This window comes from Phyllobates terribilis, unplaced genomic scaffold, assembly GCF_046119375.1.
Source record: "Phyllobates terribilis strain yellow unplaced genomic scaffold, ASM4611937v1 Scaffold_7__3_contigs__length_470593459, whole genome shotgun sequence".
In the NCBI taxonomy this organism is placed as follows: Eukaryota; Metazoa; Chordata; class Amphibia; order Anura; family Dendrobatidae; genus Phyllobates; species Phyllobates terribilis.
The window spans coordinates 56,700,754-56,722,814 of NW_027362767.1; the positions used below are offsets into that span (position 1 = coordinate 56,700,754).

The 22,061-nt window shown below is 45.3% G+C and overlaps 1 protein-coding gene across 1 annotated transcript in view; it reads left to right on the forward strand.

The window, feature by feature from the left end:
• LOC141155352 (uncharacterized) overlaps positions 1-22,061 on the forward strand; it is a 38,231-nt gene that overhangs the window by 14,739 nt on the left and 1,431 nt on the right. Inside the window, exon 6 of the mRNA XM_073642231.1 lies at positions 21,315-21,388. Within this exon, the coding sequence (XP_073498332.1) occupies positions 21,315-21,388 (74 nt within the window). The remainder of the gene's footprint in view (positions 1-21,314; positions 21,389-22,061) is intronic.

Here is a 22,061-nt window from a genome sequence, read left to right on the forward strand (position 1 = left end):
AGAGGTGACTCTTGGTCTTCCTTTCCTGGGGCGGTCCTCATGTGAGGCAGTTTCTTTGTAGCACTTGATGGTTTTTGCAATTGCACTTGGGGACACTTTCAAAGTTTTCCCAATTTTTCGGACTGACTGACCTTCATTTCTTAAAGTAATGATGGCCACTCGTTTTTCTTTACTTAGCTGCTTTTTTCTTGCCATAATACAAATTCTAACAGTCTATTCAGTAGGACTATCAGCTGTGTATCCACCAGACTTCTGTACAACACAACTGATGGTCCCAACCCCATTTATAAGGCAAGAAATCCCACTTATTAAACCTGACAGGGCACACCTGTGAAGTGAAAACCATTTCCGGTGACTACCTCTTGAAGCTCATCAAGAGAATGCCAAGAGTGTGCAAAGCAGTCATCAAAGCAAAAGGTGGCTACTTTGAAGAACCTAGAATATAAGACATATTTTCATTTGTTTCACACTTTTTTGTTCAGTATATAATTCCACATGTGTTAATTCATAGTTTTGAAGCCTTCAGTGTGAATGTACAATTTTCAAAGTCATGAAAATACAGAAAAATCTTTAAATGAGAAGGTGTGTCCAAACTTTTGGTCTGTACTGTAGATATACGTATCTATATATTTAATCCCCGCACATGAATATACACTGCTCAAAAGAATAAAGGGAACACTTAAACAACAGAATATAACTCCAAGTAAATCAAACTTCTGTGAAATCAAACTGTCCACTTAGCAAGCAACACTGATTGACAATCAATTTCAAATGCTGGTGAGCAAATGGAATAGACAATAGATGGAAATTATTGGCAATTATCAAGACACCCTCAATAAAAGAGTGGTTCTGCAGGTGGGGACCACAGACCATATTTCTGTACCAATGCTTTCTGGCTGATGTTTTGGTCACTTTTGAATGTTGGTTGTGCTTTCACACTCGTGGTAGCATGAGATGGACTCTACATTCCACAGATGTTGCTCATTTAGTGCAGCTCATCCAGTAAGGCACATCAATGCGAGCTGTGGCAAGAAGGTTTGCTGTGTCTGTCAGTGTAGTGTCCAGAGGCTGGAGGTGCTAGAAACAGACTCCATGAGGGTGGTATGAGGGCCCGACGTCCACAGATGGGGGTTGTGCTCACAGCCCAACACCGTGCAGGACGCTTGGCATTTGCCACAGAACACCAGGATTGGCAAAGTTGCCACTGGCGCCCTGTGCTCTTCACAGATGAAAGCAGGTTCACACTGAACACATGTGACAGAGTCTGGAGATGCCCTGGAGAGCGATCTGCTGCCTGCAACATCCTTCAGCATGACCGGTTTGGCCGTGAGTCAGTAATGGTGTGGGGTGGCATTTCTTTGGAGGGCCGCACAGCCCTCCATGTGCTCGCTAGAGGTAGCCTGACTGCCATTAGGTACTGAGATGAGATCCTCAGACCCCTTGTGAGACCATATGCTGGTGCGGTTGGCCCTGGGTTCCTCCTAATGCAGGACAATGCCACACCTCATGTGGCTGGAGTGTGTCAGCAGTTCCTGCAAGGTGAAGGCATTGAAGCTATGGACTGGCCCGCCCGTTCCCCAGACCTGAATCCGATTGAGCACATCTGGGACATCATGTCTCTCTCCATCCACCAACGTCACGTTGCATCACAGACTGTCCAGGAGTTGGCGGATGCTTTAGTCCTGGTCTGGGAGGAGATCCCACAGGAGACCATCCGCACCCTCATCAGGAGCATGCCCAGGCATTGTAGGGAAGTCATACAGGCACATGGAGGCCATACACAATACTGAGTCTCATTTCGACTTGTTTAAGGACATTACATCAAAGTTGGATCAGCCTGTAGTGTGTTTTTCCACTTTAATTTTGGGGGTGACTCCAGATCCAGGCCTCCATTGGTTAATAAATGTGATTTCCATTGATGATTTTTGTGTGATTTTGTTGTCAGCACATTCAACTTTGTACAGAACAAAGTATTTAATGAGAATATTTCATTCATTCAGATCTAGGATGTGTTATGAGTGTTCCCTTTATTTTTTTGAGCAATGTATATGTATAGTGGTAGACCGGCTGACTCGACAGCACACGGAAGTGGACACGGGAACACTGTCTTTTTAAATTCTTACCAGGTTTATTATACAGGCAGCATAAACCGTGGTCAAGTAAAAATAAACACGGCCCTTTGTGCAAAAACAGGAAAACAAGGCAAAGTGGTAGCACAAAGCACAGTCCTTGTGGTAGCGGGGATCCGCCCGCTCTGAGTTTAGCAAACTATTCAGCTTTTCCTTGCCAGGACACACAGCTCTGGAGTTCCTCTCTCCACCCCTACTGAACTCTGATTCAAAAGGCTGGCTATTTATAGCTCAGGCCACACCCTGGGGTGGAGATATGGTGAACAGCCTCCCACCTGCTCTATAACTGTTCACAGAAAATCCTAGCCCATTAAAAATGGCCGATTTCACTTCTAGACACAGTGTGCTGGAGCAAACTTCTAGGTTTCAACTCACTGAAGCTAATAGCCTCAGTGAAACATATCTCCCCTCCAGTACTTTCCCAATGACTTTGACACATATCCCCCCCCCCCTAGGGATTTTGGCACCTTCAGTCAAACAGGGAAGCCAAGACAGGGCATCTGCATTACTGTGTAGCTTCCCGGGCCTGTTCACATAACAAAAGTCCAGGAGGTCTATAAACCACCTAGTCGCCCGGGCATTCTTCCCCTTTCTTTCCCTCATCCATCTCAGGGGGCGCATAATCTGACTGTAGCATGAACTTTCGGCCTAATAGGTAGTACCTCAGGGTGTCAGTTACCCACTTCATGGCCAAGCACTTTTTTTTTTTTATTTTTTTTTATTTTTACGATGGCGTAGTTTTTTCTCAGTTTTCTGCCATTGCCCCACTATCAGTATTCGGTCAATATTTTTTCTCAGGAGTGTGGGCCAAAACCAGATGAGGAACAATCAGAGAAAAGGTATAATAGAAACAAGTCACCAATTCTGCATTTATCACCCACTCCTGGTTTTGTCTCCTATTCCTGAGGAAAAAATACTGACTGAATACTGATAGTGGGGCCGTGGCCTTCTGCTCAAGTACAGGATGGGATGTCCCTCCCCATTTACGTCTTAGCACAACACTGCTCCTAACCCGACCTCTGAGGCGTCTGTCTGGACTACGAGCTCCTTGTCCGGTGGGTCCAAGACCAGCTGCTTACACAAGGCGAGCTCTAACTCTTGGAACGCCATTTCTGCTTCAGAAGACCATTTGCCCATCAACATCTTTGTGCCTTTAAGAAGGTCTGTTAGCGGTGCGGCTATCATGGCGAAATTGGGGATAAATTGCTGATAGTATCTCACTATTCCTAGAAATGCCTGAATCTGTTTCTTCGAGACCGGTTGCGGCCAATTTTGGATTGCCTCCATCTTTTTTACTTGTGGCTTTATTTCGCCTCTTCCGACAATGTAGCCCAAGTATTTTGCCGCCTCTTTTCCTATGGCGCACTTCTTTGGGTTTATAGTAAACCCTGCCTTACGCAGCGCAACCAGTACCGCTTTGACCTTCTGCAGATGACTTCCCTAATCCAGACTGAAGATCACAATGTGATCCAGATAAGCTGCGGCGTACTTTTTGTGAGACTAGGATCCGGTCCATGGCCCTCTGGAAGGTAGCTGGGGCTCCCTGCAGATTCAGCGGCATCTTGGTGTATTGAAAGCACCTGTCAGGTGTAGAAAAGGCCATCTTCTCCTTGGCACTTGGAGATAGAATTTGCCTGTACTCTTTTGTTTGGTCCAGGGTGGTGATGTATCTGGCTGGACCTAGCCTCTCAATGAGTTCATCCACGCTGGGCATCAGATACGTGTCGAACTTAGAAACCTCATTTAGCTTCCTGTAATCATTGCAAAAGCACCACTCTCCATCAGCCTTGGGCATTAGGACAATGGGGCTGGATCAGCCACTCTTTTGATTCCTCAATGATGCCCAGGCTCAACATTCTCCTCACCTCATCTGAGATGACATCGCGGCATGCTTCAGGAATCCGATATGGATTGAGGTTCACCCATACATGCGGGTCCGTCAGGATTTCATGCTCCACAACCTGCGTACATCCTGGCAACTCTGAAAACAAACAGTTTCCGCTGAAGCAGTTCTCTGCACTGTTGCTTCTGGGTTGGTAAGTGTCTTGACCACTGTGACATCCTCGATCCTGGCTTGAGAATTGGCCTCCAGATCAGTAGCTTCCACAGATTCCCTGTCTCTCCACTGTTTAAGCAGGTTGATGTGTATCTGGTATTGTTTTCTTCTCCCTGACTGGTGGATCTTGTAGTTGACATCGCTCAACTTTTCGACCACCTCATATGGCCCTTGCCACTTGGCCAGGAACTTGCTCTCCACCGTGGGGATAAAAACAACACAAAGTCTCCAAGGCTAAACTGCCTCAGTCTTGCTGACCGATTGTAGACCCTGACCTGGGCCTCTTGGGCTTGAAGGAGGCTCTCTTGCATCTGGGCCACATGCTCGATGTTGCTCTGGTGGGGTGTTACCTCGGCTTCCCAGGTCTCTTTCGCAATGTCCAGTAGTCCCCCGAGGGTGCCGTCCGTAAAGCAACTCGAAGGGGGGAGAATTCCGTAGAAGCCTTGGGAACTTCCCTAATCGAGAATAGCAGGTAGAGGAGTAGGCAATCCCAGTCTCGGCCATCATTCTCCACGACCACCTTCAGCATGGATTTTAGGGTCTTGTTGAACCGCTGCACCAGGCTGTCTGTGTGCGGATGGTACACGGACGACCTGAGTTGTGTAATTTGGAGAGCTTTACAGAACTTGCTGATCAGTTTGGGCATGAAAGGAGTTCCTTGATCTGTCAGGATCTCCTTTGGTAGGCTTGTCCAGGAGAAAATATGCACTAGCTCTCTGGCTATACTCCTGGCAGAGGAGTTTCTCAGGGGCACCGCCTCCGGGTGCCATGTTGCGTAGTCAATCACCACTAGAATGTACTGGTGCCCCCTGGCGGACTTAACCAGGGGTCCGACAAGGTCCATGGCAATACAACTTATTTGCAAGAAACAGACTTGATAAATGAGGAGGAGATGTCGCAAAAGCGTATATCTGCACAGAGATTCAAGCTTCAGAGACAGGGAGTTCTGTGGAAACTGTTTGGGTAAGAATACAAGGAGAGAACAACGGAAAGGACACCATTGTAGGCATTTACTACAGGCCACCTGGGCAAACTGAAGATATGGATGAACTCTTTGTTTCAAATGACCAAGTTCTTAAAAAAAATATGACGTAGTGGTCATGGGAGATTTCAACTATCCAGACATTTGTTGGGAATATCTCTCAAGTAAAGCTAACAGGTCAAGCAAATTCTTATCCTCTTGCTGACAACTTTATCTTCCAAAAAGCAGGGAAGAAAACAAGGGGATCTGCTATTTTGTATCTAATCCTTATAAACAGGGAGGAAATGGTTGAGGAGGTAAAAGTGGCTGCGATCCTAGGAGGTAGCGATCATGCTATTATAGAATTTTGGACAACTAGAGGAGGAAGACATGTGAAGACTCAAACTTCAAGGTTAGATTTCAGAAAGGCGGATTTTAAGCGACTCAAAAAGCGAATAGGAGGGATCCAATGGCTGGATGTCCTTAAGCACAAAAATGTCCAGGAAGGATGGGAAATTTTTAAAAATGAGATTCTCAAAGCACAATCGTTAACAATCCCAAATAGTAGGAAGAATGGGAAGCATTTAAGGAAACCAGGATGGATGAACACAGAACTTAAACACATGCTAAAAAGAAAGAAAATGTATATCAAATGGAAAGAGGGAGGCATATCTAAAGAAGATTATAATGCAGTCTGCAGAACCTGCAGGGCACGTGTCAGGTTAGCTAAAGCTGACAATGAATTAAGGCTTACAAGAGATGTCAAAAGCAATAAAAAAAGATTTTGGGGGTATGTCAAAAGTAAAAGAAAAGTCAAAGATGCTATAGGATTTTTACAGGATGAAAATGGTGAAATTGTAAGAAACGATGTTGAGAAGGCCGAACTTTTTAATTCCTATTTTGCATCAGTTTTCTCTCAGAAAGAAAATGTAACATCAACTGATCTTCAATGTCCTATTAAAGGAATAGGAGAATCCAGGTTATCCTTAAAAAAGAAAGATTGTGAGGGAATATTTAGCTAACATAAATTAGTTCAAGTCTCCAGGTCCAGATGAATTACACCCCAGAGTACTGAAGGAGATCGTAGAAGAAATTTTAGAACCACTCTCCATAATCTTTGAAAATTCTTGGAGAACAGGAGAAGTCCCAGAAGACTGGAGAAGAGCAAATGATGTTCCTATCTTCAAAAAGGGGGAAAAAGGTGGACCTAGGGAACTATAGGCCGGTGAGTCTGACTTCTATACCAGGAAAGATCTTTGAACAAATTATTAAACATGTATGTAAGTACCTGGATAAGAATGAAGTGATTAACCAGAGTCAGCATGGGTTTGTAACTAACTAGTCACGTCAGACTAACTTAATTTCCTTCTATGACAGAATCACTGACTGGGTGGATCAGGGAAATGCTGTAGATATAGTATATCTTGACTTCAGCAAAGCATTTGACAAAGTATTTCACACCATCCTTATTGAAAAAATTACCAAGTATGGAATGGACAAGGCAACTGTTAGGTGGATTCATAACTGGCTTAGTGGTCGTAAATGGCTTCATATCTAGTTGGATGAATGTCTCAAGTGGGGTACCACAGGGCTCTGTCCTGGGACCTGTATTGTTCAACATCTTTATCAATGATTTAGATGAAGGAATTGAGGGTAAACTGATTAAATTTTCTGATGACACAAAGCTAGGAGGGATAGCTAATACTAGAGAAGAGAGAGAGGATTCAAAAAGACCTAAATAAACTGGAGCAGTCGGCTGTAACCAACAGAATGGTTTTTAACAGAGAAAAATGCAAAGTACTACATCTGGGCAATAAAAATTAAGAGCATGTACAGAATGGGAGTAATAGAGCTAAGCAACACTACATGTGAAAAAGGCTTAGGTATACTAATAGATCATAGACTGAACATGAGCCAACAGTGTGATGCAGCAGCAAAAAAGGCAAATACAATTCTGGGATGTATTAACAGAAGCATACAGTCTAGATCATGGGAAGTCATTATCGCACTTTACTGCTCTTTGGTCAGACCTCATCTGGAATACTGTGTCCAGTTTTGGGTACCACATTTTAAAAAAGACATTGACAAACTGGAGCAAGTTCAGAGAAGAGCGACCAGAATGGTGACCGATCTGCAAACCATGTCCTATGAGGAACGGTTACAGGATTTGGGAATGTTTAGCTTGCAAAAAAGACTGAGAGGAGACTTAATAGCTGTCTACAAATATGTCAAGGGCTGTCACATTGTAGAAGGATCATCTTTATTCTCATTTGCACAAGGAAAGACTAGAAGCAATGGGATGAAACTGAATGGGAGGAGACAGATTAGATCTTAGAAAAAACTTTTTGACAGGGTGATCAATGAGTGGAACAGGCTGACATGAGAGGTGGTGAGTTCCCTTCCAATGGACGTCTTCAAACAGAGGCTGGACAGACATCTGTCTGAGATGCTTTAGTGAATCCTTCTTTGAACAAGGGGTTGGACCAGATGACCCAGGAGGTCCCTTCCAATTCTACCATTCTATGATTCTATGAATCCATTCGTATGGGACCTCTATAATGGGTAACGGCACTAGGGGACTGCGGAAGTGGGATACTGGAACAATTAGCTGATAGGGCAGGATCGGCAGAAATTAACAATGTCTCGGTGACATCAAAGCCAGTAGAACCTCTGCAGGACCCGCTCTTGGGTTTTCTCTACTCCCAGATGCCTACCCAAGACATGAGAATGGGCCAAATCTAATACCCTACGCCTATAGGGACCCGGCACCAACAACTGCTCTTTCACTACTTCTCTTAGTTTAGTGACCTGATATGGCAGCTCCCTATTTAAAGCAAAATGTGGAAACCTGGTGTTGGCTCCCAGCTCTTAAGCGACCCCATTTATGGGGCACCTGGTCAAATGCCCCCTTTAAAGTAAGATCCTGCTTTTGAGCAGTCCCAAAATTCCCCTCAAAACCCCAGTTTAGGAATCTCTGCCCGATCGGTCACCGTGTCATTCTCGTCACCAGCAAGGACACTGAGAGCCCATCCACCTCTGACTTCGATGGGGATTAATCATGGTTGACCCGACTCCTGTCTGCGTTTCTTGGCACCCTTCTGCCATAATTCCCAGAACAAACTAAAGTTCCACCCTATTATCACTGGGTGTAGCAGCATGTCTGAATCTCCAACTTCATGGGACTCAGCACCGTAGTTAGTTTTTACAGTCAGTCTAGCAACAAGGTAGTCCTTGGGCCCCGAGAATACATCGAACACCCACGTTTTTCCCAGGGATCAGCTGGTGGGGAAATGTGACTCTTATTAGTCACCAAACTCCCCTAGTCCAAGAGTCCGGTCACCAGTATCCTATTTATTGTTATGGGACATTCCTGCGACCCCCTCACCGTGCTGAGAGTCCACACTGCAGGCTGGATAGGCATAATAGAACAGCGCCTCCCCATGCTGCAGTCCATCTGTTGAGAGGACACGGGACAACGTGCGGCTATGTGTCCAAGACCGTGACATTTCCAACCGGTCAAGTCTTTACCAGCGGCTTTTGGCAACCCCTTAGCGACCCCTTGGGACCTCAAACTCCCCCTCCAGTTGTGGCTCTACTATCCCACCTTTGGGATTCAAGCTCCTTCTGGGTACCCCAGTACGGGGATGCAACAACGCCCAGCTTCCTTAGGGACCTCTCTACCACCTGGTACCTTTCTACTAGGCCAACTAGGTCGTCTGCATTTAAGGGGTCCCCCTGGGCAACCCAGTTCTGCACCAGCCTTGGAAGGGAACGGATAAATCTGTCTATAACAGCTCGCTCGACCATCTGGGCTTGAGTGGAGGACTCCGGCTGCAACCACTTTTGTGCCAGATGCAGTTTGTTGAACATCCGGGAATGAGGGGGCTTGTCACCACAATATGCCCAGTGGTGAACTCTTTAGGCTCTAACCAACAGTCACTCCAGCGAGTGCCAAAATTTCAGTTTTTAATTTGGTATACTCCTATTCATCTGGTAATGCCAGGTCATAAGCCTTTTGGGGCTCACCAGTTAGATAGGGGGGCCAACACCTCTACCCACTCTCGCTCTACTCGTTCAAAGTCAAAAATGCCTCCACATCATCCCCTGGGGTCATCTTTTGCATGGCTCATCTTGCTTCTTTCCTGACATACGAGTCATCACCTGGACTTGGGATAGGGGCCGTCGGCCTCCCACGAACTGCCTGTGTGCAACTCCATATGCTGCAGCTGCTGTCTGTACTGGTCTTGTTGCTGCTGCTGTTCTCGGTACTGGGTCTTGCTGTTGTTGGATCTGTTGCTTCAGCAGCTTACTTGTCTCCTGATGGGCCAGCTGTTGATGCTGTTGGGCCAGCTGTTGCTGCTGTTGAGCTTTCACCAGGTGCTTAATCAAGTCCTCCATGCTGTCTGACTTTGCTTCCTGGCTCACTGCCGACTTCACCCAAGACATGCAGGTCATCACACGTGCTCCCTAGGGAAATTGCCCGCACTTCTATCACCACCTGTGGTAGACTGGCTCACTCGACAGCACATGGAGGTAGACACGGGAACACTGTCTCTTTAAATTCTTCTCAGGTTTATTATACAGTCAGCATAAACCATTGTGGAGTAAAAATAAACACTGCCCTTTGGGCAAAAACAGGAAAACAAAGCAAAGTGGTAGCACAAAGCACAGTCCTTGTGGCAGCGGGGATCCATCCGCTCAGTTTAGCAAATAAACGGTTCAACTTTTGCTTGTCAGGACACATAGCTCTGGAGTTCCTCTCTCCAGCCCTACTGAACATTGAATGATTGAAAAGGCTGGCTACTTATACCCCAGGCCACACCCTGGGGTGGAGATATGGTGAACAGCCTCCCACGTGCTCTACAATTGTTCACATAAAATCTTAGCCCATTAAAAAATGGCCAATTAACACCTAGACCGCGTGCTGGAGCCAACTTCTAGGCTTCAACTCACTGAAGCGAATAGCCTCAGTGAAACACATCTCCCCTCCAGTCCCTGATATGTCTCTGCTTTGCTGGAAGGGGAAGAATTTGTTCTGAACACAGGGAATGCTCAGACTGGGCATATCAAAGGCAGATGGACAATAGTTTTGTAAAGGTAGTGTAAATAGGATAGAATGGAAAAACTGGTTTTACTAGATGTCCAATTCCTATCAGCTGAGTTTACAAAAGTACATTATAGCCCTCAGTCAGTGATGGGGGGGATTGAACCTTAGCCCGTGGGTGGGGAATAATACAATAGACTGACATCATTTCCTCTCATCTTAAATTGGACACTTCCTCTTGTCTGGGGGATTTAAAATCCCAAGATACATGTGCTGGCTCTTACTCCATGGACACCATGAGGAGCATATCTCGCTGAGTATGTACTGATCACCAGTAACCCCTTACTGGGCCTTGCATTACCCCCCTCCATTAGAGATTTATATCCTTAATATAAAAAAAAAACCTTTATTCCCCTCCTGTGCCGTTCCAGCCGTGTCAGCACTCGCGTTCCCGGGTCTCCCGTGCGGTTGTTGTGATATGTGGCGTCACTGTCCCCGCCTTCGTAGAGATTAAACATGAAGAGGAAGTCAGAGATCTGCTGCAGCCCGGACGTCCTATTCATGTTCAAAACGTATGAAGGCGTGGAAAGTGACGCCAGCGCTGATTGGGCGCCAGGCACCGTGTGTCATTCCAGAACTCCAGGACCACGAGTGAGGACACCGCTGGAATGGCGCCAGCAGTGCGGTGGTGTTTACACTGTGCGGTAATGAGGCAGTGACCCAAGGAAAGTTCAAAGTAAATGTCTCTTATTTGTGAAAAACTCACAATTTTAAATGCAAATGACTTCCTCCAAATCGCAGCCGGGTGATCCAAACAATCTGTATACACTGGTTGCCGTGGGCGCCGTTTTGCTCTGATGTGCGCCGGTTACGTTCTCTTCACAGGCCTGTGTTATGCCTTTACACAGGCTTGCCGTGCACAGACCCTGCTGCTCTGCAGCTTGCAAACAAAACACTGACACACTGAAACCTTTGCTATAGGATTAAATGGAAAACCGTGGCCATGAGCCACTCGTAAGACCCGGGCTGAAGGGAGTGATCCACCCCACTGCCATCCTGTAAATCACTCCAAAAATAAAAGCCCATGCCGGGTTTTCTTAAACCTGACTTGGTCAAATAGCTTGACCAAGTCCAAACTTTTATTTTGCACTGCAACCACAGCTGTCTGTGATTGCTATACACTCCAGCAGGTTCAATAATTCTCTATACGCATCCTGGAGAATGCATACCGTCCCTCGCATAATACACTGCTCAAAAAAAATAAAGGGAACACTTAAGCAACAGAATATAACTTCAAGTAAATCAAACTTCTGTGAAATCAAACTGTCCACTTAGGAAGCAACACTGATTGACAATCAATTTCACATGCTGTTGTGCAAATGGAATAGACAATAGATGGAAATTATTGGCAATTATCAAGACACCCTCAATAAAAGGAGTGGTTAAGCAGGTGGGGACCACAGACCACATCTCAGTACCAATGCTTTCTGGCTGATGTTTTGGTCACTTTTGAATGTTGGTTGTGCTTTCACACTCGTGATGGCATGAGACGGACTCTACAACCCACATAAGTTGCTCGGGTAGTGCAGCTCATCCAGGATGGCACATCAATGCGAGCTGTGGCAAGAAGGTTTGCTGTGTTTGTCAGCGTAATGTCCAGACGCTGGAGGCGCTACCAGGAGACAGGCCAGTACACCAGGAGACGTGGAGGGGGCCATAGGAGGGCAACAACCCAGCAGCAGGACAGCTACCTCCGTCTTTGTGCAAGGAGGAACAAGAGGAGCACTGCCAGAGCCCTGCAAAATGACCTCCAGCAGGCCACAAATGTGCATGTGTCTGCACAAACGGATGGAAACCGACTCCATGAGGGTGGTATGAGGGCCCTACGTCCACAGATTGGGGTTGTGCTCACAGCCCAACACCTTGCAGGATGCTTGGCATTTGCCACAGAACACCAGGATTGGCAAAGTCGCCACTGGCGCCCTGTGCTCTTCAGATGAACGCAGGTTCACACGGAGCACATGTGACAGACGTGACAGAGTCTGGAGACGCCGTGGGGAGCGATCTGCTGCCTGCAACATCCTTCAGCATGACCGGTTTGGCAGTGGGTCAGTAATGGTGGGGGGTGGCATTTCTTTGGAGGGCCGCACAGCCCTCCATGTGCTCGCCAGAGGTAGCCTGACTGCCATTGGGTACCGAGATGAGATCCTCAGACCCCTTGTGAGACCATATGCTGGTGCGGTTGGCCCTGGGTCCCTCCTAATGCAGGACAATGCCAGACCTCATATGGCTGGAGTATGTCAGCAGTTCCTGCAAGATGAAGGCGTTGAAGCTATGGACTGGCCCGCCCGTTCCCCAGACCTGAAACTGGTGACAATTTTTTTTTTTCTATGGATTTCATAATTGTTTTTCTACCTGTAAAATAATAATAAAAATAATAATAATAATCACATTGGATATCACAATCTTCGGACTTGCCTGGAAAATCATTTTCCCGGGTCATTCTGTATCGCACAATGAGCAAAATAAAAACAGAACACAATGGTAGAATTGTAATGTTTTTTTGTGGGAAAATTTTGCCCGATTTTGGATTTTTTTTATTTTTCAGTAAAATGATTGGTGCTATTCAAAACTACAAATCATGCCACAAAAAAAAAGCCTCATACAGCTGTGTAGACGGGGGGAAAAAAAGCTGTGGCCTTTTCGTAGCTCCTTGCCGCTCTAGTACTGCCCCCACTTCTTTCTTGTGATCACTGTGACGTCATGACTACAGCATGTGACCGCTGCAGCCGATCACTAGGAGAAGCTACCTTCTAAGTCAGCCAGATCGCTGATTGATTTGCTGTGCAGCAGCCACATGATGTAGTCATATCCCTGTCGCAGCTGAGATGTGATGCTGGAACGGCCAGGGGAGAGTTAGGCTATGTGCGCAGGTTCAGGATTTGAAGCAGAAATTTCTGCAGCGTTTTTGCATCTCCTTGGCAGGAAAAACACTTTTTTATGCCTTTTGTTATGCGTCTGCTAATGCTTTTTGGAGCTAAATAAAGTTATTTTGGTGGGACATTGCGTTAACCCTTGGATTACCGTCCGGACTGGGGTGAGTATATTGGTTAATTTAAATGATTAAATAATGTGTCTGTTGTATTTCAGATAAAGTGTTTTACTCTGTGTGCCTATGTTTATTTAACACTTTACTTTATTTTAATTAGGTTTGCTGATGAAAGGGTCTGATTGACACGTCATCACCAAACTAAAGCGCTAGGTGTCAGCTAATCCCATTCACCCAATCTTCATTAGCATTCCCATTCATGTAATTTCTGGGGCATCTGTGGTCTGCTATTTTTAGCCTAGGAAGGTGCTATTAGGCAAACATGTTCCCTGGCTGTTAACAGCTCACACTTTTGCTGTGTTCTAATTCGGCACTTTTGTTGTCGGTACATGTGAATCCACCACATGTAATGACACTTCAATCTGTAAAAATCTGCAGGGCAGACTGGTGTCCACTACAGAAAATGACATGCTGTGGGTGAGTTTGGGTACGTGGCCATGATCAGGAGCCGCTGCAGGTTTGACTCTGCGTGTTTATACAGCGTCAAACCCGCAGCGTCCAGATGTTACAGCATAGTGGATGGGATTTCTAGAAATCCCATGTCCACTATGCGTGCATCAGAGGCTGCGAATCACCCGTGGACACTGACATGGGTCGCCTCTTTCAGGACCGCAGCATGTCAAATTCTCTTGCCGAGTCGCTAGTCTCCGCAACAGAAATTTGACCACGAGAAAGTATTGAATGCGATAAATCCACATGGTTCAGTGAACACATGTGGTTTTACCTGTGTTCAATAGAATGCAACTTTTTGGACGCAGCAAAAATATGCGTCCAAAGCGCTGCTACGTCCAAATCATGGGCGCACAGCCATAAAAAAAATAAATAAAAGGCGTGGGCTCCCACGTCATTTTTATAACCAGCAGAGAGAAAGCAGACTGCTAGGGGCTTTTATTAGTAGCCGGGGGAGGGGCCAGTAGCCAACAATGTTCCCTGGCTATTAATATCAGCTCACAGTGGTTTGTTTTGCCTTTACTGGCTAGATTACATGGGATCCCAGAAAAAAAATTGACGTAGGGTCCCCCTATAAAATCTAACCAGAAAAGGTTAAACAGACAGCTGCGGGCTAATATTAATAGCCAGGGAAGGGGCCATGAATACGAGCCCCCTCCACGGCTAATAATATCCGTCAGAAGTCCCAGAAATGGCGCATCCATAAGATGCGCAAAATCTGGCGCTTGGCCTCCGTTCTTCCCACTGCCCTGTAGCGGTGGGGTAATGGGGATAGGGTTCACGTCGTGTATTGGCGGCTGACGTGAAGCCCAGGTTAGTAATGGAGGGCGTCTATAAGACATCCCCATTACTAACCGCGTAGTAAAGTGGTCGCCGTTTTTTCAATAAATACATGGCCAGAATAAAGTATTTTAACTTGTTCCAGACCGCCGACTGTACATAAACGTCGGCGCTGCCTGGGCTCTGTGCAGCGCCGACGTTTAAAAAAGGTGGGTGTTCCCGCAGCGCTCAGGACCCCCAGGGTCCTGCAAGCGCTGCAGTTCCGGTGCAGAGCGATAGCTCTGACATGTGGCATCATGGGGACCTGATAGGAACAGGTTAACATCATGGGGACCTGATCCAATCTTCTAGATGCCGCGATCCATAGCGATCGCGGCATTTAAAAGATAGTGACAGCCGGTGGTCGGTGATCGGGACCCCCACATACCTTAGCAGCGAGGGGATCCCGGTGCTGTGACCTCTGACATCATCGAGACCTGATTGGCTCAGGTCTCGATGATGTCAGCGTCACACCAGCCAATCAGAGAGATCACTAGGGAAGTTTGTTTTAGCAACAAACTTTCCTGGGCGAACTGCCTGATGATAAATACACTGTTTCTCCTCCGATCTCAGTGAGAGAGCAGAGGAGAAACACTGTGACAAGAGCTGTCAGCCTTGCCACTGTGAAAGTAAAAAAGAAAGTAAGTAAGAGTTAGGTTAGGGTCAGTCGGTCCAGTCAAAAAATATAAAAACAAATAAAATGGCCCTTCAGACTTATACCGCAGAGGAGGTGTATGCCCTGCTATGTTCTGACACTGATGACAGTGCAATCTCAGATGGAGATGTGGATTTTGAGGGCTTTAGTAGCGGCGACACTGAGAGTTCAGAAATGAGCAGTGATTCTGGTCCATCCTCAAGCCCAAGGACCAGTACAACAATAGGGGCAAATAGCGCTACTGGAGAAACATCTCCAAATCAGGGAACACTGCCCAGTACAAGCGCTGTCCCTGCTACTAGTGAATTGGCGCACGCCAGTGTACAAGGGGCTTTGCCACATGATCTAGCATTTCCCAGATGGGAGGCTTCGGATTCGGCTGCTCCATTCAGCCCTGATTTCAACGCCATTCCTGGTATAAATGTGGAGGTGGAAGATTTTGGACCAATTCATCTTTTTAATTTGTTTTTTACAGACAGCTTGCTAGAGCATATTGTCGTGCAAACAAATTTATACGCATCCCAATTCATAAGCCAGAATCCCCGATGTTACTATGCTAGGGCAAATTTATGGACACCAACTAATGTCCCGGAAATAAAAAAAAATTTAGGACTTACATTTGCCATGGGGCTTGTTAAAAAACCGAGCATTCGATCCTACTGGTCCAACCACCCTGTTCAAGCCACCCCTATGTTTTCAGTCGTTCTTACTAGGACCCGTTATGAAATGCTCATACGGTTTTGGCATTTTAACGACAATAGTCAATGCCTGCCCAGAAATTCCCCAGAACATGACAGGTTATATAAAATTAGACATATCATTGAAAATTTGTCAGAAAAATTCTTAAGGCTCTACACCCCAACACAAAATATTTCTATAGATGAGTCCCTTGTAAAATTCAAAGGAAGACTGCACCTCAAGCAATTTATCCCATCTAAGAGGGCAAGGTTTGTAATAAAGCTCTATAAAATGTGCGAAAGTTCAACCGGATACACATCCGCTTTTCGCATATATGAGGGGAAAGATAGCCAACTAAACCCACCAGGATGCCCTACTCATCTGGGGACATCTGGAAAAATTGTTTGGGAGCTGATAAGTCCATTTTTTCAAAAAGGCTACAATCTATATGTGGACAATTATTACACCAGCATACCCCTATTTAAAAGTCTGGTTGAACACAACATCGGGGCTTGTGGGACCATCCGTAAAAACCATCAGGGGTTTCCACAACCATTGGTCAACCAAAAGTTTCAAAAGGGGCAGTCAGGGGCTGTGCGCAACGGAGAGCTGCTTGCCCTGAAATATAGGGATAAGAGGGATATTTTTGTCCTCAGCTCGATCCACACAGATGCCACAAGGGCCACTGTAGAACTAGGACCCACCACTCCGAAGCAAAAACCTGTGTCAGTCATTGACTACAACAAACACATGGGGGGTGTGGACCTTGCAGACCAGGTTCTACAGCCATACCAGGTATCAAGAAAGTCCTATACCTGGTATAAAAAGTTGGTTATTTATTTGTTTCAGGTGGCCACATACAATTCTTTTGTGTTGTACAAAAAAGCAGGAAATTCAGATCCTTTTCTTGATTATCAAGAAAAGGTAATTGAAAATCTTGTTTTTCAAAGTGTTAGCCCCGCTCATCCATTAGAATCTGGAGGATGTGAAAAGACTCACTGAGCGACATTTTATTGCACTTATTCCAGCAACGGAAACAAGAAGGAACCCCCAGAAAAGATGTCGTGTATGTACTAAGAGAGGAATGAGGCGTGATACCCGCTACTATTGCCCACAATGCCCATCACTCACTGCTTTAAAATCTTCCACACAGAACCACGTTTTTAAACTGTAAAAATGTATCTCATTATGTCATTCAAACATTTGGTTCATTTAGTGAATGACACATTCGAGTAGAGCTCACTTAATTTCCAGGGGTGGGGGGGTTCTCCAGAATCTAAACCTTCCATTGCGTGCTTGTTTCTGGAAATCATCCATTGAGTTAAAATGGTCACTAAACCCATAGATGAATTCCCAGAGGGGTGTCATTTCCAAAATGGGGTCACTTCAGGGGGGATTCTTTAGTTCTGGTACTTGGCGCCTCTGAAAAGTGTCAGAACAGCAGAATCCCCCCTGAAGTGACCCCATTTTGGAAATGACACCTCTCTGGGAATTCATCTATGGGTTTAGTGACCATTTACCTATCTACTTATTTTCCCACCACTAGATTAATTTATACAGAGGAGTAGATTGTAAAATTCGGTCACTTGTTGGGAGTTTCCTCTGTTTAGGCACCTCAGGGGCTCTCCAAATGAAACAAGGCATCCGCTATAGATTCCAGCCAAATTTCCATTCCAAAAGTCAAATGGCGCTCCTTACCTTCCAAGCCATGCCGTGCACCCAAACAGTGTCTTTGCACCACATATGGGGTATCAGCGTGCTCAGGAGAAATTGCACAACACATTTTGGGGTCCATTTTTTCTGGCTGCCCTTGTGAAAATTAAAAATTTGAGGCTAAAGTAGCAGTTTTGTGTTTAAAAATGGGTTTTTTTATTTTCACACTTCAACATTATAAAATTCTGTGAAGCCCCTGGGGGTTCAAGGTGCTCACCACACATCTAGATAAGCTCCTTGAGGGGTCTAGTTTCCAAAATGGGGTCACTTGTTGGGGGTTTCCTCTGTTTAGGCACCTCAGGGGCTCTCCAAATGCAGCAAGGCGTCCGCTATCGATTCCAGCCAAATTTCCATTCCAAAAGTCAAATGGCGCTCCTTACCTTCCAAGCCATGCCGTGTGCCCAAACAGTGGTTTTGCACCACATATGGGGTATCAGCGTGCTCAGAAAATATTGCACAACACATTTTGGGGTCCATTTTTTTCTGGCTGCCCTTTTGAAAATTAAAAATTTGAGGCTAAAGTAGCAGATTTGTGAAAAAAAGTTAAATGTTCATTGTTTTCTTCCACATTCCAAAAATTCCCATGAAGCACCTGAAGGGTTAATAAACTTCTTGAATGTGGTTTTGAGCACCTTGAGGGGTGCAGTTTTTAGAATGGTGTCACTTTTGGGTATTTTCTGTCATAAAGGCCCCTCAAAGTCACTTCAAATGTGATGTGGTCCCTAAAAAAATGTTTTTGTATATTTTGTTGTAAAAATGAGAAATCGCTGTTCAACTTTTAACCCTTATAGCTTCCTAACAAAATAAAATTTTGGTTCCAAAATTGTGCTGATGTAAAGTAGACATGTGGGAAATGTTATTTATTAACTATTTTGTGTGACATATCTCTCTGATTTAAGGGCATGAAAATTCAAAATTTGAAAATTGCAAAATTTTCAAAATTTTCGCCAAATTTCCGATTTTTTCACAAATAAACGCAAGTGATGTCAAAGAAATTTTACCACTATCGTGAAGTACAATATGTCACGAAAAAACATTCTCAGAATCAGCGGGATCTGTTGAAGCGTTCCAGAGTTATTACCTCATAAAATGACAGTGGTCAGAATTGAAAAACTTGGCCCGGTCACGAAGGCAAAAACAGGCTCTGGTGCGAAGTGGTTAATGAAATTAAAAACAGTCTTAAAAAAAATTATTGTACGCTCAGTCCCCAAATCCCTGATCTTCTGTTTAAAAAAAAAAAAAAAATAAAGGTAAAATAAACCATATTCCTCACCTGTCTGCCGTCACAATGTAGTCCACAATTACTGCCTATGTAGGAAATCGCACCCCAAGATGCACTCCGGTGAAAAAAGAAGTAGCGGAGACCCATGTCTTCTAACATGTTTCTGGCTACCGTTTTTTGTACCAGGCTGCGGCCCTGATGACGAGCGTACCGGAGGGCCCTTGATGGGGGAACCTTAGACAGGCTTACCTATTGAAGATCCAGGTACGACTGAGCTGCGCCCCTGCCTGGGGTCGGCAGCTCCAGCTCTGCATGTCGGTGAGAGAGCAGCTGTGGAGCGGCGCCCCTGCCTGGGGTCAGCAGCTCCAGCTCTGCACATCAATGGGGGCACATGTGGATCTGTGCCCTTGGAGCTCCAGCTTTGAGCGGCGCCCCTGGCTGGGGTTGGCCACCCCAGTATTGCTCAGGAATGGCTGGATGGAGGGGAACAGGCCTGTGACTTGGTCCAGCCTCCGAATCCATACAGCTGGTAGTGAGTGATCTTCTTGAATGTTCACATGGTTTATGGGGCGCTTTCCTTATTATGGTTACTAGGAAAGGCTGAAGTAAGTTAGCGCAAAACTCAAAAATGGGTGTGTGTGCGCGCTCTGTAAGACCCCATCTAGGCCAATGGCCTCGTGCTTAAATTTGGCTTCAGGACGGAATCTAGACCTTAGACCTCTAGGCTAAAGTTAGCCACTTGTCTGGGCCGCACAGAGCCTCTTGATTGGGCTTCAGAATGTACCACAAAAATGAGCCTCAATCTGCTCTGTAAATGTTAAAGTAACACTCAGAGGATTTTACTGTTGTCCTCCAGTCTGTGTACTCCATCCATAGGATGGCACATGGTGTTAATACAGCACATGGTCTCTGTGAAGGTCAGCTGCGTCTCATCAGTTGGCTCCTTCGGGTGGGGCTAGTCTGACAATTGAGATTTACCACCCAAAGGAAAGGTTTATCCTTCATCCAGATGGATTACTCTTTTAAATGAAAATCTTAGCGCAGTGCCTCATAAAGCCTCATTCCGCTTCACAAAGAGCACATCATAGTGCCTCACAGAGCCTCATGGCACGTCATAGCGCCTCACGGCACGTCGTGGCGCTGTATAGCGCCTCACGGCACGTCGTGGCGCTGTATAGCATATCATGGTGCATTTGTGGTGCTGTATAGCGCCTGTTAGTACCCCATAATGCCTTAGTGTCTCTTGGTGCCTCAGGATGCCCCTATGCCTCATAGTCCCTTTTTGTAAAGGTACCGGTTGCACAACTAAGTTTGTCTGACAAAACCAAGTTCAGTGACTGTAAACTGTGCATGGCAAACTTACTGAATTCAGGGGTAAAAATATCCTAGCCTCTATTTTGAGACAGAAGGTGGCAGTATTCCTGGCTGGTGCTCAGATGGCACGGGGGAATGCTGGTTGGATGATGTCTTGGGAAAGGCAGGTGACAATAAGAGCGCTTCCTTAGTTTTGCAGGTTAATAAACCTTGTAGGGTTTCACTCTTAAAGGTAGGAGGCATCAAGTATTGCTCATACAGCCGTTGTGGGTTTGGTCCAATCAAGCGCAGTTTTATTGCTTTTTACAGGTTGCACAGGAGTCATAAACATTAATATTTCTGGTCTTCTCCAAGCGCTGACTAAATAGGACAGACCCAGGCTACCTCATATACAGCTCAGCTAACCCAGCTTGATAAAACAAAACAATATTTATCCAGGGCAACCACTGATACTTATGGAGTCTGGCCTGTGTCTCTGATTAGCTCCAAGACACATACCATCTGCTCTGCTTTCCAGCAGTCTGACTAAGGTGAATGCCTAGCCTGCTCTGGTGCTTAGCTCTCCAGGTGCCCTAATCAAGACCTGTAAAGCTATTACTTAACCCAGGCCTACCTGGGTTTGCTACAACCCGATTCCTCAGATTCCTGAGAGTTAGATCATTGGAAATGGACTCTAGAAGACCTGCTAGTAAATCTGCAGTTCCAGATTGCTATATAGTAGTATAGGAGTTTAAGGAGGTATACAATCAGGGTCCAATTCACTTTAGCTTACGTAAACCATTATGGAGGAACTCAGCCAAGATCCTTAATGACACTTATGTCTAATCAGTTCAGATGGCGAAGTCTCACCTTTTATCTTTAACAGTACCTCATATAAAGAGTAAGAGAATTGCAAGTGGACCTTTTTAGCCGTAGACTACTGGAACAGTGTCTGACCTGCATTGAATAAGCAAGGAATGTGAAAGTGAGTTTTGGATCTAGGCCCAGAAACTGAGGGTAAACTCTCAATTCTTCTGAAAATCTCAGAAACCCTTCAAAAAAAAGTCCAAAAACAAAAAGGAGACTGTGCACAGAACCACATCTTTTTGGTAACTAGCTCCAAACCAACCAATTCTACTGTACAAAGGTGACATCAGCTTATCGCCTATTTATGTTTGATCCTAGAAGAAGATTTCGCTGTCAGAGTGGTCCGTGAAAGCCGTGGAGACCAGTGGAATATGTGTAGAGGGAAGGCGACCGTAAGTACTTGCTTTTTGCTTGATTATGCACAAAACCTGCCAAATCGTCAGAAAACAAAAAAACGCTTGCATGACTTCCGTTGTATTGACGTTGTGTTTTAGACTCTGACATGCAGATTTGGCTTGTCTTAAAGGGGGCGTTACATAATAATAGGGCAAAATTCACCAAAAATGTGATGCATTTTTATGTCAAAGTAAAAAAAAAAACAACTAATAGTGGTGTAAACAGAGACCAGGAAGTCTTAAAGGGGTTGTCTGGTCTGAAAGGAAAAGTCTGCAGTCACTGTGCACTGCAAGGATTTGCCGGTTTCTGAGCCGGTAACGGCGGTGATGTTTGCGATATACATACCCCTGGGCAGAAGCAGTCTACTGGGGACGACCTCGCTCCATGCACATGTATACATCACTGTCATTGCCCGCTCTTCCAGCATATTACATGGTAAAATTAATATCGTTATCCAAAAGTACAACTCGCCCTGCAAAAAAAACGTATCATATGGATGGAAGAATGCAAATGTTATGGCTCTTGAAAGGTGTTAAATATACTTATTTTCGTATATTTATTTATACAGGACTTGTTACCAGATGCGATTCTTCAAAGAACAAATCACGATAATCTTATAAAAGACAAAAAAAAAAAAAAAAATGTAGCGGTTTATTCTTGGATTGTCTA